The sequence below is a fragment of the Lissotriton helveticus genome, chromosome 7 (assembly GCF_964261635.1).
Source record: "Lissotriton helveticus chromosome 7, aLisHel1.1, whole genome shotgun sequence".
Classification (NCBI taxonomy): Eukaryota; Metazoa; Chordata; class Amphibia; order Caudata; family Salamandridae; genus Lissotriton; species Lissotriton helveticus.
In genome coordinates this window covers 1,296,495,696-1,296,512,833 of record NC_136068.1, presented here as the reverse complement: position 1 = coordinate 1,296,512,833, position 17,138 = coordinate 1,296,495,696, and the positions used below count along the sequence as shown (strand labels likewise).

The 17,138-nt window shown below is 48.5% G+C and overlaps 1 protein-coding gene across 3 annotated transcripts in view; it reads left to right on the top strand.

Moving 5' to 3' along the window:
- Positions 1-17,138, top strand: part of FBF1 (Fas binding factor 1) — a 596,028-nt gene that overhangs the window by 464,938 nt on the left and 113,952 nt on the right. For all 3 annotated transcript variants that reach the window (XM_078654557.1, XM_078654558.1, XM_078654559.1), the window contains one exon: positions 8,398-8,574. In XM_078654557.1, the coding sequence (XP_078510683.1) occupies positions 8,398-8,574 (177 nt within the window). The remainder of the gene's footprint in view (positions 1-8,397; positions 8,575-17,138) is intronic.

Below are 17,138 nucleotides of genomic sequence, written 5' to 3'. Positions count from 1 at the left end.
AAGCCCAGAGGAAAATGGTCAACTTGCCGTTCAATGGGTCTACATTGTTTGGGTCTCATGCAGACGATGAGATGGCAAAAATGAAGGTGGAGTTGGATACTGTAAAGGCTGTAGGCCTAGAGAAGAAAAGAGAATTTAAATGTCGAGGAACTTTTCGTCCCTACGACAAGAGGCCTTTTCAACAAAAGAATCAACAAACAAGTTGGTCCTCGCAGAACCAGGGCCAGAACCAACAGAGATCGCAGTTCCAACAGCGTCGCCCTGGACGAGGTAGAGGAGGAAATAGACAGCAGTTCGCAGCTGCCAAACAACCTCAAAAACAATGAAAGGAGTCTTCCTCCTCAGCCAGGCACCACTCCGGTAGGAGGAAGCATTGTGTCATTCTTAAACGAGTGGAAGCAACTGACAAAGGACATGTGGGTGATTGGTATCATTCAGAACGGTTACCATCTCCGTTTCAAAAAGCCACCTCCTCTCATTCCTCCAAAGAAAATGTTACATTGGAATGTGAAGCTTTTACAAAAAGAAGCAAGTATACTTCTAGGACAGAAAGCCATAGAGAAGGTTTCTCCTCAGCAGAGAAATCAAGGCTTGTATTCACGGTTTTTCCTAGTGAGGAAGAAGGGTCCAAATGCAGAATTCAGGCCTATTCTGGACCTAAGGCTTTTCAACAAGTACATTCGGAAAGAGAGGTTTCGGATGCTAGCGCTTCATCAGATCTTCCCCCAGTTACATCAGGGGGACTGGATGTGCTCCATCGACATGAAAGATGCCTATTTTCATGTTCCCATTTCCAAACAACATCGCAAATTTCTCAGGTTTCAAGTGTCTGCTCATCACTACCAGTATGCAGTGCTTCCATTCGTCCTGAAATCAGCGCCCAGAACATTTTCCAAATGTATGGCGGTAGTTGCGGCCTTTCTTCGAAGGAAAAGGATTTTCATATATCCGTACTTAGACGACTGGCTTCTGAAGAGTTCGTCCCCATCTCTCTTGGAGGAGCATCTGTCGATATGCCTCCATCTCATGCGCAGGCTGGGTCTTCAAGTCAACTTCCAGACATCTATCATGAATCCGACACAGCGGATCCATTATCTGGGGGCCCTGCTGGACACAGAAAGAGCAAATATGTGTCCTTCGGAGGAGAGGTGGTTATCGATCAAGTCCAAAGGTCATCTTCTTCTTCAGACCAATTACCCGACAGTTCCGCAAGTGTCCTCTCTCCTGGGGTCCATGGCCTCTTGCATCTTCATTGTTCCAAACGCAAGATTGCACATGCGTCCTCTGCAACAGTGCCTAGAAGATCAGTGGAAGCAGAGGACGGGATGCTGGGAGGATCGGATTTGTCTCCACCAGTCTGCCAAAGATTCCATCAGGTGGTGGATGAAGAGAGCACACGTGATGAGAGGAGTGCCTTTTCATCAGGACCCTCCGACGCAGACTCTGATCACGGACGCCTCACTCCAAGGCTGGGGTGCTCATATGGGCCCATTGCAGGTACAAGGGCTATGGTCAGATTTCGAGAAAGGATATCACATCAACCTGCTCGAACTCAGGGCTGTCCATCTTGCTCTAAAGTCTCTGGCTCCATCTCTACAAACTCGGTCCCTCCTGGTGCAGACAGACAATACAACAACAATGTATTATCTAAACAAGCAGGAGGGTACCAGATCCAGGACTCTGTCCTTAGAAAGCCAGACAATCTGGAATTGGTTGCTAGCAAGAGACTTGTCAATAACAGCTGTCCACCTACCAGGGTCTCTCAATTCGCAGGCGGACAATCTCAGCAGAGACTTCGTCGAAGCTCACGATTGGGTGCTCAACGAAGAAGTCGTGCACAGTATTTTCCAGTCATGGGGAACACCAGATATCGATCTGTTCGCAAACACAAAATGCCCCGTCTTCGCGTCCAGATTTCCCCAGAAAGGGTCGCAAGGGAATGCCCTTTTGATAGACTGGTATCAGAGCTTACTGTACGCTTTTCCACCAACACCGTTGATACCGACAGTAATCAACCGAATGTACAAGACCAACTCCAGGATGATTCTGATTGCTCCCGAGTGGCCTCGCCAGTGGTGGTTTCCAGATCTCCTTCAGTTGTCGGAAGTGCCACACAGGAGGTTGCCATGTCGCCCAGATCTTCTGTCCAAGCAGAAGGGGCGAGTGTTTCATTCTAATTTGTCATCTTTACGCCTGGCAGCATGGCTCCTGAAGTCGTCCAATATGGACACTTGCAGCTGAATCCGGATTGTATGCACATTCTAAAGGAGGCAAAAAGACCTTCTACAAGGAAATCCTATGGATTCAAGTGGAAACGTTTTTTCCTGTGGTGTCAAAATAATGATCTTGACCCGATTCATGGTCAGGAACAGGTGATTTTACCTTATCTGTTATACCTTGCAAGATCTGGCCTGCAGTTTAATTCCATTAAAGTCCATCTTGCTGCAATCACAGCCTACAGAAAATCGCCCACTCAGACATCCTTTTTTAGGATGCCTGTGGTGAAGGATTTTCTGGAGGGTTTACGGAATGTGTATCCACCAGTCAGGTCTCCTTCTCCACCTTGGGAGCTTAATGTGGTGTTAACCAAGTTAATGGGTGCTCCTTTTGAACCTATACATAAAGCTTCTTTGCAACACTTAACTTGGAAGGTGGCGTTCCTTGTAGCCATTACTTCTGCTCGTAGAGTTAGCGAGATTCAGGCTCTGTGTTGTAAAGAACCGTTCACTGTCTTCCATGCAAATAGGGTGGTACTCAGGACGCATCCTGCTTTCCTTCCCAAGATAGTGTCGGATTTTCATATTAACCAAACCATAACATTGCCTACTTTTTTCCCCAAAGCCTTCTAGTGCTGCTGAGAGGGCTCTGCATTCTTTGGATCTGAAGAGAGTCTTAAAGTTTACTTAGACAGGACAAAAGCTTTAAGAAAGACAGACCGTTTATTTATCAATTATGGTCCTACTAACACTGGTTTGGCAGCATCCAAGAGATCCATCTCTGGATGGATTGTGTCATGTATTCTTCTGGCTTATCAGCTACCACATAGGTCTTTATCAGGAAGACCTAAAGCCCATTCTACGAGAGGAAAAGCTTCTACCACAGCTCTTCTTAGGAATGTGTCTATGTCAGAGATATGTAAAGCAACGACATGGCGTTCAGTGCACACGTTTACACGCCATTATTGTCTTGATTCAGACACACCGGCTGATGCGCAAGTTGGTCAAGCATCGCTCAGAAATGTATTTGCTAGTTCTAGCTGAACACTGTGTTAAAGTTGTTGCTATGCTCTTTTCTGTTCGCCCGCGTCTTGTGGGTATGAGCTTGCTACTCTATTCAGTGCTTATGACTATTAATGAGTATCCCCTGGAAGAGAAGGATTAGTTACTTACCTGTAATCCTAGTTCTCTTTCAGGGGTATACTCATTAAAGTCATAAGCACCCTCCCGCCTCCCCGGGCGAGCAGTAGCATTGAGGTTTTTTCAATATGTATTATGAAGTGTTTAAGTGCAGATTCCTGCTAAAGTTTACTGTACCGTACAAAAGAACTGACCTAACTGTCACCTGTGGTGCATGATGGGAGCAGGGTTGCTCCTGGAGGCCTTAAAGGCAAAGTGCTCAGATTCTCTGGGGCCTTAAAGGCGAGGTGCCAGTCTGATTTTCTGTACACAGACATTTATTCATATGCAGCCTTGTTAGGCTAATTGCCTTTTACAACAGATTCTTTGATGAAAATAAAGGGTATTTATGTTATGAAATTCATTTCTAGGCTCTAGCCTGTTTATTGCATTGATGTATGGAGTATTTTCATACGGCAGAAAGTGTGTAATAAGGTTTTATTAGCCTATACATTATGTTGGGCTGCATATTATGGGTTTATACATGTATATGTGTATATTTTGTTTTAGTACTTTGTACTAATTTTTGTATATTTACACATATATATATGTATATTGTTATATGTTCCGGGTTCCCGCTCACGGGCGGACATTATTCAGTGCTTATGACTTTAATGAGTATACCCCTGAAAGAGAACTAGGATTACAGGTAAGTAACTAATCCTTTGTGGCTACGGAAGGGGTGCCCCACTACGTCCCGCCCGGAGCCACAGGACGCAGCAAGATACCAAACCTTTGTGCGGGCGGGGAACAATTGTTGTGGTTCCGGGGGCCAGCAGGCAGACCAGTCCACCAACTGCCCCTCTGCAGCAGCCTCCAAACCCTCCTAGTCCGACCTTTCAGGCCATCAAACGCCAGTGCGTGGCAGGATTCGCCATCACCTCCCCCACTGGCGCACCATCACGTCGGACAGGTGGGTTTTGCTAATGGTCCAAAGGGGCTACTCCCTCTCCTTTCGAGACTACCCCTCCAGCCATGCCATTGAGATACCACAGCATGTCCAAGGATCTTTTGGCCCTTCTCCAGCAGGAAGTTACAGCTCTCTTGGCCAAGGGAGCCATCGAGCGTGTTCCTGTCCCAGAAGTAGGTCGTGGTTGTTACTCCCACTACTTTTTGGTTCCCAAGAAGAACAAGGGTCTGCGTCCTATCTTGGACCTAAGGAACGTCAATCACTTCCTAAGGAAGGAGAAGTTCAAGATGTTGACGCTTGCTCAGGTCTTGTTTGCCCTTGACCCGGAAGACTAGATGGTAGCGTTGGACTTGCAGGACGCTTATTTTCTCATCCCCGTCCTGCCGGCCCACCGACGTTACCTGTGGTTCACGGTAGGCCACAAGCATTTTCAATTTACCTTGCTCCCCTTTGGCCTTACCAGCGCCCCTGGGTGTTCACGAAAGTTATGGCAGTGGTCGCAGCTCATCTGCGCAGATCAGGGGTTTTAGTCTTCCCCAATCTCGACGACTGGCTGTTGAAGGCGGGCTCTCCCCAGGCAGTTGTCACCCACCTCTAGACTACGACCGACCTCCTGCATTCGCTGGGGTTCTCCATCAATGTGCCAGATTCACAACTGATTACCTCTCAGAAGCTCCTCTTCATTGGAGCGGTTCTGGACACAACACAGTTTCTGGTCTATCCTCCCGGACAGCGAGTCCGGGATATTCAGGCCATGATTCTGATCTTTCAGCCTCTATCCCAGGTTTCGGTCAGAATGACTCTGAGGCTGCTGGGCCTCATGGCCTCCTGCATCCTGCTGGTCGATCATGCTAGGTGGCATATGTGGGCTCTGCATTGGGACCTGAAGTTCCAGTGGGCGCAGCATATGGGGAATCTGTCCGATTGCGTCCAGATCTCGGAGGGCACTGCACGACAACTGCAGTGGTGGTTCACAAACCAGGATTGGGTCAATTGCAGATCCCTCTCCCTCTCCCTTCCCCAACCAGACCACACTGTGGTGACGGACGCATCCCTTCTGGAATGGGGTGGACACATGGGAGAGGCAGAGATCAGAGGCCTCTGGTCTCTGGCGGAGTCCAGGCTTCACATCAACCTTCTGAAGCTCTGGGCAATTTGTCTTGCACTGAAAGCATTCATTCCCTCTGTCCAGGGAAGAGTAGTGCAGGTGGTACTGCAACAAACAGGGCGGGGTGGGGTCGTGGACCCTATGTCAAGATGCCCTTCACCTCTGGACATGGCAGGAACATCAGGGCATATCCCTGGTGGTTCAATACCTGGCAGGTTCTCCGAACCCCAAGGCGGACGAACTTTGCCGCAGGTGCATGATGGATCACGAATGGCGTCTTCACTCAGAGGTGGTGCAGGGTCTCTTTCAACAGTGGGGAGAGCCTTGGTTAGATCTTTTCGCCACCAAAGGGAACGTGCAATGTCAGCGATTTTGCGCGTTGGAATTTCCAAGACGGCACTCGCTAGGCGACGCTTATCGTCACAAGTGGACATGCGGTCTGTTGTACGCCTTTCCGCCTATACCACTTCTGCCCAGAGTGCTGAAGATCAGGCGCGACCAGGCCCAAGTCACTCTTGTGGATCCGGATTGGGCACGAAGAGTCTGGTATCCCAAGCTGCTCAACCTGGCAATCGATTCTCCGATCAGACTGCCTCTTCGGGAGGATCTTCTGTCGCAGCAGCAGGGGACGGTCCTCTACCCAAACCTGTCCAGTCTCCACCTCCTTGCGTGGCGATTGAGCAGCAGCAGTTGATGTCTTTCGACCTGCCTCCCGAAGTCTGTGACGTAATTTCGGCAGCCAGACGTCCCTCCACTAAGGCAGTATACGCCTGCAGGTGGAACAAGTTTGAGGCATGGTGCACAGCAAAGGCTGTGGATCCCCTTTCTGAAGTTCTCTTGTTCCTTCTTTCTTTAGCCCAGCAGGGCTCTGCTCTGGGCACTATCAAGGGCTACCTTTCAGCCATCTCTGCTTTCCTTCGGCTGCCGGATCAGCCTTCTCTTTTCAAGTCCGCGGTAGTTAACCCTTTCTTGAAAGGATTAATGCATCTCTTTCCTCCAGTCCCCTTCGTTACGCCTCAGTGGGACTTGAATCTTGTTCCTACCTTTTTAATGTGTGCCCCATTTGAGGCGCTACATATCTGTCCTTTAAGACTCTTGACTCTTAAGACTGCTCTCCTGGTAGCCATCACTTCTGCTAGAAGGGTGAGTGAGCTCCAGGCCCTTTCTTCTAAACCTCCTTTTCTGTCAGTCCATCCGGACAAGGTGGTTCCCAGGACCCGTCCATCCTTCCTTCCTAATGTGGTCACTGCCTTTCACCTCGGGCAGACCATTACTTTGACCACTTTCTTGCCACCTCCGCATTCTTCGAAAGAGGAAGAGAGGCTCCACCGTCTGGAACCAAAACGTGCGCTCTCTTTCTATCTTGATCGCACCAAACGATTCCCGGTGGATGATCCACTCTTTGTTGGCTACGTGGGCGCCAAGAAAGGTCGGGCCATACACAAACGCACCATTTCTCGATGGGTCGTTTTGTGTATTAAGGCATGCTATTCTTTGGCTAAAAAGGAGCTTCCGGTTGGGGAAGCACCCATTCAACCAGGGCGACAGCAGCCACTACTAGGGAGGGGAGTTTCTCTGCATGACATCTGTCAGGCAGCCACGTGGGCATCGTTGCACACATTTACGAAACACTACTGCCTGGACAGCCAAGTCCGGAGGGACGGCTTCTTTAGCACACATCTTTAGCCGGACTGTTCTCCAGGACTTTCTGGTGTGATCTTAGTTCGCAGACCCACCGCTGGGGTTGGTATTGCTGGTGTATCTATTCTAAGGTAAAGAATCTATAACTAACCTGTTTCTTTCAGATGAACAGGTTACTTACCTTCGGTAATGATATATCTGTAAGAAAAATTAGTTAGTTATACATTCCTTTCCGCCCCAACCATCCTCCCCGTTCTGCGAAGTGATTTCTAGGGTTAACGACATCCTTTCAGGGCCCTCGTTTTGTGCATCAGTGGTCAGTGTCTTGCATCGCTCTGTGTTTCTGGCGCGGAAAGTCAGGTACAGAACTGACGTCAGCGCGCAAGGGCGGAATCTAAGTAGCTGCCGCAACGTCATGCCAGCGACCACGACGACGGACGCGGAGCGGACCGATGCTACCTTCTGACACCCAGAGGTACTGCTGACAAAAAAAATTCTAGATCCAGTCTAACACCTGGGGGTAATTCTAAGGTAAGGAATCTATGAATAACTAATCTTTCTTACAGATATATCGTTACCAACGGTAAGTAACTTGTTCAACAGGTATGCTACTCCGTTGATAAAGTTCTGATTAATTGCTCAAAAAAGCAGTCTCCAGATCAGTCACTATGTGATACCCATAGGTTGGGATTAAAAGCTGGCACCATGTTTAAAGGTGGATGAAAACTCAGAAAAAATGAAATCTGCTTTTCTGATTTGCAGCTAAACAGATTTTAATTTTCCATATCTACAAAAGTCTTCTCTGCTGCTAGCTAAGATAAAAGAGTGGATTACGTACCTAACTTGCCAAAACCTCCTGCGTTCAAGCTGCTTGTACTATCCCTAGACCATAAAACTGTCCAAAAAAGTACAGACTTCCCCAGCTATTCTAATTATTTTCTGTAGGCCATCTGCACGCGTTTAAAAAAGGGGGCTGTTCTTGTTGTTTGAAGAGCAGCCAGCCATATTGACTGAAACTGCAGGTTGGTTGAGCAGTTTAGATTTGCTCGCCTAAAACCAATCAGAACTGTCCAAATGTAGACCAATCAAAATAGGTGTAGCAGGTCACACCTTCAAGGTGTGAGTTATATCACTTGGGATGGATGAGACAGGTCACCTGGAATATTTCAGCTGTCTGCAGCTTGCTGCAGGACTCTTTGCCAGAAAATATTTCCACGCAATAATGAGCTTCGCCAATATGTAGACAGAATGAGAATTTGTATACCTTTGCTAAGAGTAACATAGCCATCATTAAGGTTACTTTAGCAGATTATAACACTAATGTTTTTCTTTTCTGTCTTTAGGAGCAAGCTCAGCTGAAGATTCAAGCCAGTGAACTACGTATCAGGGAGGAGCAGTTGTCTGCAGCAAAGGAGGCTCTGGAGGAGGAGCGCCAGGAGCTAAAACAGGAGAAGGAGCGGGTGAATGCAATGGCACAGCGCATCAGACAACGGGCTGAGGAGATCGAGAGCATGAGTAAGGTGAGCTGTTTCACTTGTTCCTCAGGAGTAGAGCGTGAGCAAGATGAGGAGCTGCTCTCCCTCTCACCACTGGGCTATTTTCTTTAGCACATGAGCTTGATGAGCAGCCATTCTCATGCTAGAGCCTGGATACCGTCTTTTTTTTAATCTATTCTATTTTATTAATAATGTTGAATACACATAAACCTGCTTACATCCTCTAGCCACCAGGGCCATATCCAAATAAAAATGTAACTTAAATCTTCAACTTTATAACCTAGTCCCTCTCCCTCCCTGCAAGGTGCCCTGCATATTAAAATACACCATAAATATATGATTTATGTACAGTCACAGATACCTATTTATTCTATCACATTGTAGGTCCATAATTGCATTTGCCCACTATTTCTTCCTTCCCTACATAGTTCTTCATTTAGTGAAGCACCAGAACCATCACTTCTTCATTTAGTGAAGCACCAGAACCATCACATCAACTTTCTAAAACTCTTGGCAAACCGTCAAGCCCTGAAAGATTTCCTCAAGCTAGTCAATGGGAAAGCATAAAGACCAACAACATGACCACCCTGTACTACAGTCAGAAAGAGGGTGGACTCACTTCCCACAGCTGTCCTCACTGGATAAGTAGATTTAGCCTTGGACAATCCTCAGCAAGAGCCACCAGTTAGCTGATCATTTGGTGGGGGTAAACAGCGACTTTGCGGATCAGCTTAGCAGGATGCATCTTCAAGTCCACAATTGGAAACGCCACCTACAAGTCCTACAGAGGTTCTTTCATCAGTGGGGCACCCCAGCCATCAATCTCTTTGCCCCCCTTCAAATGTAAATGTTAAAACATCATCTCAAGGTATCCACACCGATAGTGCATGGGCAATGCACTATGGATAAGTTGGTGAGGGATATTTGCCTACGCTTTTCCTTCTCCCACTCTCATTCCATGAACGTAATGCAGGTGTCCATAACACAGAGGCGACCCTAGTTCTTCATGCTTCTGGAGATGTTCATCAGCCCTCCTGAGAAGCTGCCCCTGATGCCTGACCTTCTCATTTAACAACAGTGTCAAATAAAACACCCAGACCCCAAACAGCGAAACCTAGGAATTGTGCACCTGAGGTCCTAGAACTGCGTTATTTCAGCCTTACAGAGGAGTGTATGCCTATACTGTGTGAAGTGTGCAAACCCACCACATGTGCATGCTATGTGCCCATATGGAAAAGATGTATCTACTTGTACATTTCAAAATAAACAGACCATTTAAGGTCTCTGTACAAGATTTTAATTGCTACTTTCTACATGTACAAAATGCAGGCCAAACCTACACCTCCATACGCTTACACTTAGCCACAGCTGTAGCCTGTATACAAAAGGAGGAACATTCATCCCTCTTCAAAATCCCAGGGTGAAGGCCTTCATCGGGGGCCTTTAGTGAGTGATTCCTCCTACAACGCCTCGGCCAACTCTGCACCTCGGGTGGAATCCCAGCATAGCCCTCATACAGTTTGTGTATTCACCCTTTAAACATCTCCACTTCTGTAACTTGCAGCTTCTGTCATTAAAGGTAGCTTTTCTTATAAGAATAACCTCACTCAGGCATATTAACGAGATTAAAACCCTAGCAATCCAGGAACCTTTCTTCCAGGTCCACAAGGACTATGGGATCTGTGAGAAAGTGCCTCTATATATACTGGACAATAAGGTAGTACAGTGTGTATAGAGTCCACAAACCCCAAAAGTATAACAGAGGTTAAAGTCAGAACTGACCCTACTCTCCAAAGTGGTAGCTTGGTCGAGCAGTAAGGCAGTGCCAGATGACATTGTAAAGCATTTGTTGTACACACTCAGTCAGCAAAAGGTTTCACACACTCAAGAACTGAACTCCAGGCCAATTGTTGTTATATCCTCAGATATAGTTCTTTTATTTTTAGAACCAACAGTTATAAAAATATACTTTTCAAGGTACGAGTACCCTCATGTAAATACTTTGCAGAGGAGCAATAAGTTTGTACACACAATAATTACAGGATAGCTAAAAAGCAATATAGTTCTGAAACACACTCTAGCATTGAGCTCAATGGGTTTCTCATAGGAAAGTACAGTTAATTACTTTGTGGATTACTTTAGTAGTTCCAGGACTAGATCTTAGATTCAGTCCTGGGGTCTAAGCTGAAACCAGGTTAGCAAAAACGTTTTAGTTACTGTGCTGGATTTTCTTGAATATAAAGCTGTTTTAAAAGTTCACACTTAGAAACTTTTCAAGGTGATTCTGACAATGTTATTCAATGGGAGGTAATTCAGGTTACAGATAAAGTACGATCGCGCTACTTTTGTAACCCAGCACTAGTCTCCTAGGCCCAGCACTGGGGGCTTAACTCAAAACAGGTAGGTAATTGCGTTTCAGTATTTCGTACGATTTTTAAAGAATATTTGCAGTTTTCAAAAGTAGACAGAAGAAATTTCATAGAAAAGCAGACAATGGGTTCCTATGGAGAAAATACAGGTTACTAGTAAACCCGCTAGGGATTACTTTTGCAGTTAAGTACTGGGCTCAAAGGTACAGTACTGGCTTCTCTCCTGATCACAGGTGAGTATTTTCGAATTCGGACTTTGGCTGATTTGATAGGAATATTTTCAGTTTTCAAAACTCCACACTTGGAAAATTTTTGAGTAAAAATGGGTCAATATTATCCAATGGCAGGTAAGTGAATTACCGGTTTCCAGGTGAGTACTTGGTTGGTGAAGTTAGGGTTCTGGGCGTGGACTCAGGGGTCCCCCAGGGTCAGGTGAGTACAGTTAGTTCAGTCCCAGCGGAGCATGGGCGGCCGGGTGCAGAGTTAGGTAGGCCCAATGTTATCCAATGAGGGAAGGGCGGCCTTTGGTTGGTGGCGGCTGGCTAGCAGTGCTCTGGGAGCTGGGCTCCTGGTCACTTGCTCAGGGCAAGGGGGGGAGTAAGATAGGACAGAGAGGTCACAGCCAGCGGCACTCGGGCGGCTGGGTGCAGGGTGCTTTTGAGGCGTCGGGCGCTCAATGTTATCCAATGGGGATCTTAAAAAAGGAACAAAGGCTGCAGGCTCGGAGACGGTGACTCTCCCAGGGGCGACCAGCACTTCGAGAGGTAAGTTGGGATCTTGTAGCACAGGTAGGTACCCCAAAGGGAGGCACAGGGGGCCGCGGGGCGCCGGGTGCAGGGGTGTCTTTGGGGGTCGGAAAAGCTTACCCTCGGCTGGTCGGGGTTGGGGTGGCCCCTGGTTCTGAGTCTGCAGATGTCGGCTGGTTCGTCGAGGAGGGTCTTTGGGCACTGGACTTTGGGTCCCAGTCGCCGGGGGGGACGTCCTCGTGGTCTTGGTTCGGGTTGGCACGGCCCGGGCTCGGCTGGTGCAGAGTGGGCTTGTCCGGAGCTTCCTGGTGGGCACCAGGTGGGTTGTTGCAGCAGAGCTTCTGCTGATGGGAGTCCCAATCTCCGAGAGGGTCAAGGCAGGCAGGTCTTCTGGGTGTCCCAAGGTTGCTGTCCGCGGAGGTCACCAGGATTAGGCAGGAGCAGGTTCCAGGATTAACAGGCTGGTAGGGCTGGGGCCAAGTCAGTTGTCCTGTTGTTAGCAGCTGCACGGCGGGTCTTCTTCTTCTTGATCTTCTTTCTTCTTTTGATATCGGGATCTGAGGAAGGAAGGTTACTCCAGTATTGGAACTTTCATAGATTCCCATTGCTTGTATCATTCCCCGTCGTCGGACTGGGAGCCTCGGTAATAATAAATATATATATATATATAAATATATACTTAGGTAAATACACCCCAATAGGTGTAAAAAGTAAAAAATTAGGCCTAGGCCTCATTATATTTTGTAGCCTATAGGTGTCCTTATGTAAAAGGACCCAAACTCACATTATCAACCAATCAGATTAGCCTCACCCTGTGGAACCTTCCTGAGAAAGCTCAGAGCCTCAGATTTTCTACCGCATCGTTGATGACAGGGAGTCTCTTTAGAGCTCTGCTCTAACTTCTACTTTGAGGTACTATTTAAGCTGTTTTTTGACAGGATTCCTTTAAATTCTTGGTTTCTAGTGATGATGAAGATGCCAGATCATCATCTTCCAAGACATCTTTGAAGAGGGGTGTACCATCTGAGGAAGTTTCATCTGAACCCCCCTCAAAGGCTTTGCGTGGGACCTCTGATAGGTCTGGCAAGCCCGGGCCTAGCGAATCTCCTCACGTGAGTGTAAAGGAGAGGGAAAGGCTAGCACCTCAGGTGCTGAAGGCAAAACTGGATGAGGGCTCGGCTGGGCCTTCACATCAGGAGAAAGTTTCTAAGTCCTTCAAGAAACCAACTGTAGAGGCTTCAACAGTGGTCAAAAAAGGCGCTAAAGCCTCTGTGGTGACTTTGTCTCCTCATACATCGACGAGCCATCCATCGACGACGAGGATGACGACGACGACAGCGTCGACGAGGACTTCGACGACGATGCCGGCGACGAAGACTGGGTCGACTACAGCGTCGACGACGATGACTACGTCGACGGTTACCACCTCGTCGACGAAGACAATTCCGTCGACGATGACTATCCCGTCGACGGTGGCAATCTCGTCGACGACGACGATCTCGTCGACGAGGGTGAGCCCGTCGACGATGGCAGTTCCGTCGACGATGACGAACCCGTCGACGATGACGAGCCCGTCGACGATGGCGATCCCGTCGACGGTGAAGTTTGTCTCGTCGACGGTCCCGTCGACGACGGTTCAGACTATGGAGATGCCGTCGACGGCAGGTGATAGAGGCACCAGGAAGAGGAGAATAACGCCGGATATGACTTCACCTAGAAAGGTGTCATCATTACCCCCAGCCCTGTTGTTGGATGAGGATGAGTACTCGGAGAATGAGATGTATGGGGATGCATATAGCCCATCTCAGTTGCATCTGAAATACCACGATTCTGACCAGGATGATGAGTACTATTATGGGCAGGAGCAGCGACATCAACAACAGGTCGCATACCAGGAAACTCAGGCACAACAGGGCACGGTTACAATGCCTATGAGTCTTTTGACGGACTTGAGAGCAATGCTGGAGGAGTATAGAAGCAGGCAAGGGTCGCGACCAGTGGAAGGTCAGGCGCATGTTCAGCCTCAGGTGATGGCAGTTCAGTCTGTGGCCCCTTCACAGGGGGAAGAGGAGAGGGAATATCCTCGGCAGACACAGGTCCAGGATGATACCTCGGATGAGGATGAACAGAACCAGGATCAGAATCCTGATAACGAATGGAACCAGTATATAGCACAGGATCCGGCTTCTCCGGTGCCGGACCCGGTAGATTCACCTCCGGCGGATGTGGGAGGTTTCTTCAGCTTGATGGAAAGAGCCACGGCACGCTTTAAGCTAGCCATGCCGGCAACATCTACGGATTGTTTTTTGTATGATTTTAAAGAGGCATACCGTAAGACAGTGCGTTCGATTCCCATTGTAGAGCACATTTGGGATGAAGGAAAGAAGGGGATGCAGTCTCCAGCGACAGTCATTCCAACACTTCCACGCTTGGAGAAAAAGTATAAAGCTCCGGATGACAGTCCCGCCTGCTTGATTGGACAACCTAGACCAGACTCAGTCATATCGCAGGCGGCGCAGAAGAAATCACGGAATCCTTCGGCCACCCTCACAACTCCACCGGACAAGGAGGGTAGAAGGTTAGACAACGCTGGAAAGCGATTTTCTTCTATGGCTAGTTTGTTGGTCAGGGCGGCCAATGCCTTGGCGATTCTAGCAAGATATGACCGCCAGATGTGGAGTGATGTGGCGCACTATGTGGAATTACTGGCGGATGACCCTAGAGCTGAAGCTCGGAAACTTCTGGAAGAAGGACAACGGTCTTCTTCTGAAATGATTGATTGTGCGATGGACATCGCCACCGTTTCTTTCCGTGCTCTGGGCAGCGCGGCTGTTCTTCGACGGCAGGGGTGGCTACGAGCGACCTATTTTCGACCAGAGGTCCAAAATAAGATTCTGGACTTGCCCTTTGATGGGGACATGTTATTTGGGAAACATGTCGATGACACCCTACAGGGAATAAAGAAGGACACAGAGACAGCAAGGGCTCTGGGGAACCTACAATATAGAAAGACACCATTCCGTGGAGCGAGAGGAAGAGGCTTCACTTCTCCAAGAGGTGGTTATCAGCAACAGCGATACTCGCAGCAGTCGCAGTCGTACAGACCACAGTACGGCAATCAATATTATCAGAGACAGTCACAGTCTCAATCGTTCTCTCGTCAGAACGCTCGTGGACGTCAGGGGCGTCAGGGCAAAGACGCTGGCAAGCGTCAATAGCGGCCTCCTGACTCTGCCAACTGTTCCTCCGCCTCTGGTATCTCCAGTGGGCGGCAGGATATCTCAACATCTGAGCAGCTGGGAAGAAATAACATCGGATCAGTGGGTATTGAACATCATCCGACATGGGCATACACTAGAATTCCAGGAGTTTCCACCTACAAGAGCTCCCCACGCCACTACTTCAAAACATCTAAACCTTCTGCAATTGGAAGTTCAACAAATGCTTCGGAAGGGGGCGATCCAACGTGTTCCCCTATCACAAAGAGGAGAAGGTTTCTATTCAAGATTTTTTCTGATCCGAAAAACGAAACTAAAGTGGCGTCCGATCCTGGACTTAAGGGAGCTCAATACCTATCTCGTAAAGCTGTCGTTTCGGATGATTTCACTCCAGGACATATTGCGCCTCTTGAATCCAGGCGATTTCATGGCTACACTAGACCTGGAAGATGCCTATTTTCATATCCCGATCCATCCGGCTCACAGACGTTATCTTCGCTTCACAGTGGGCAAGAGTCACTTCCAGTTCATGGTGCTCCCATTTGGATTAAAATCCGCTCCTCGGATATTCACAAAGGTGCTGGCCCCGGTAGCAGCTTTTCTGAGAAGACAGTCGCTGGAAGTATTCCCGTACTTAGACGACTGGCTGCTGAAGGCACCAAGCTTCCAAGAGGCAACAGAAGCAGTGGACACATGCTTGAGCCTCTTCATTCATCTGGGTTTGCAACTCAACAGAGAGAAATCGGTTCTTCAACCGTCAGGTATGGTGAAGTTCTTGGGAGCGATCCTCGATACTCAGTTGTGCAAAGCCTTCCCATCGGAAGAGAGACAGTTGAAACTCATGTCTTCAGCCGCTCGGCTGCTGAGGAAAACTTGGATGACAGTCAGGATGTACAAATCTCTTCTAGGGTCGATTTCATCCTGTATTCAATTGATTCCGCACTGCAGGCTGCGAATGCGCCCCTTGCAGGAGGAACTGGACCTTCAGTGGAGACAAGTGGAAGGGTCGTTCGACGACAAGGTAACGGTCACCCAGCAGATGAAACGGACGGTTTCATGGTGGATGAAGAAATCTCACCTCGCAGTGGGTCTCAGTTTCAGAGCGGCACCGGCTCCTCGCGTCATTACCACAGACGCCTCCCTTCAGGGTTGGGGAGCGGTCATGCAAGATCTCCAGGTCAGTGGCCACTGGACACCATTAGAACGTCGCTTGCATATCAACGTTCTGGAGCTAAGGGCTATTCGATTGGCAATGTTGGCGTTCCTTCCAAGGATTTCAAATTCGGCCATCCTGGTGCGTACGGACAACACCACCGCAATGCATTACGTCAACAAGCAGGGCGGCACAAGATCACAACTGCTTTCTCAGGAAGCCCAGTTGCTGTGGGTGTGGGTGATCTCACAGAACATCACGCTCGTGGTGGAACACCTTCCAGGAGTATGCAACACGAAGGCAGATACGCTAAGCCGCTTGAGGGCAGTCTCACACGAGTGGGAACTGGACAACACAGTGGTCAAGGACATCTTCTCCCGTTGGGGAACCCCAGCGATAGACCTGTTTGCAACACCGAGGAACAAGAAATGCCGGTGTTATGCGAGCAGGGAACACCATCGAGGGTCACTGGGGAATGCCCTTTTGATGTCTTGGTCCGGCGCATTTGTTTACGCCTTTCCGCCATTTCCCCTGATTCCTCGTGTCCTCAAGAAGCTCAAGCTGGACAAGTGCAGGATGATACTAATAGCGCCTGCCTGGGCTCGCCAGTTCTGGTTCACGGAGTTGCTTCTTCTATCGGAAAAGCGGCCCATTCATCTGCACCCCAACCAGACCCTTCTATCAATGTACAACGGCCAGGTTCTCCACCCGAACCCGAGCTCGCTTCAGTTGACAGCTTGGCTCCTGAACACAGAGAGTTTAAGGATTTAGACATTTCAGAAGAATGCAGGAACATTTTGTCACAGGCACGAGCTCCTAGCACTAATAAGACATATAGAGCGAAATGGAAAAGGTTCTATTTATGGTGCCAGAGGGATGGAGTGCATCCATTCTCATCAGCTCCGCATCAGCTCTTGCCATACATTCTATCTTTGGCACGGGCAGGTCTGGCTCATGCTTCCATCAAGGTCCACTTGGCAGCTATTTCCAGGTACAGAAGGACAAGATCGGGCCCTTCTCTACTATCAGCAAGGATAATTAAGCAATTCCTGAAAGGGCTGTTTAGAGTTTTTCCGCCAGTCAGGCCCCCACCTCCGGTTTG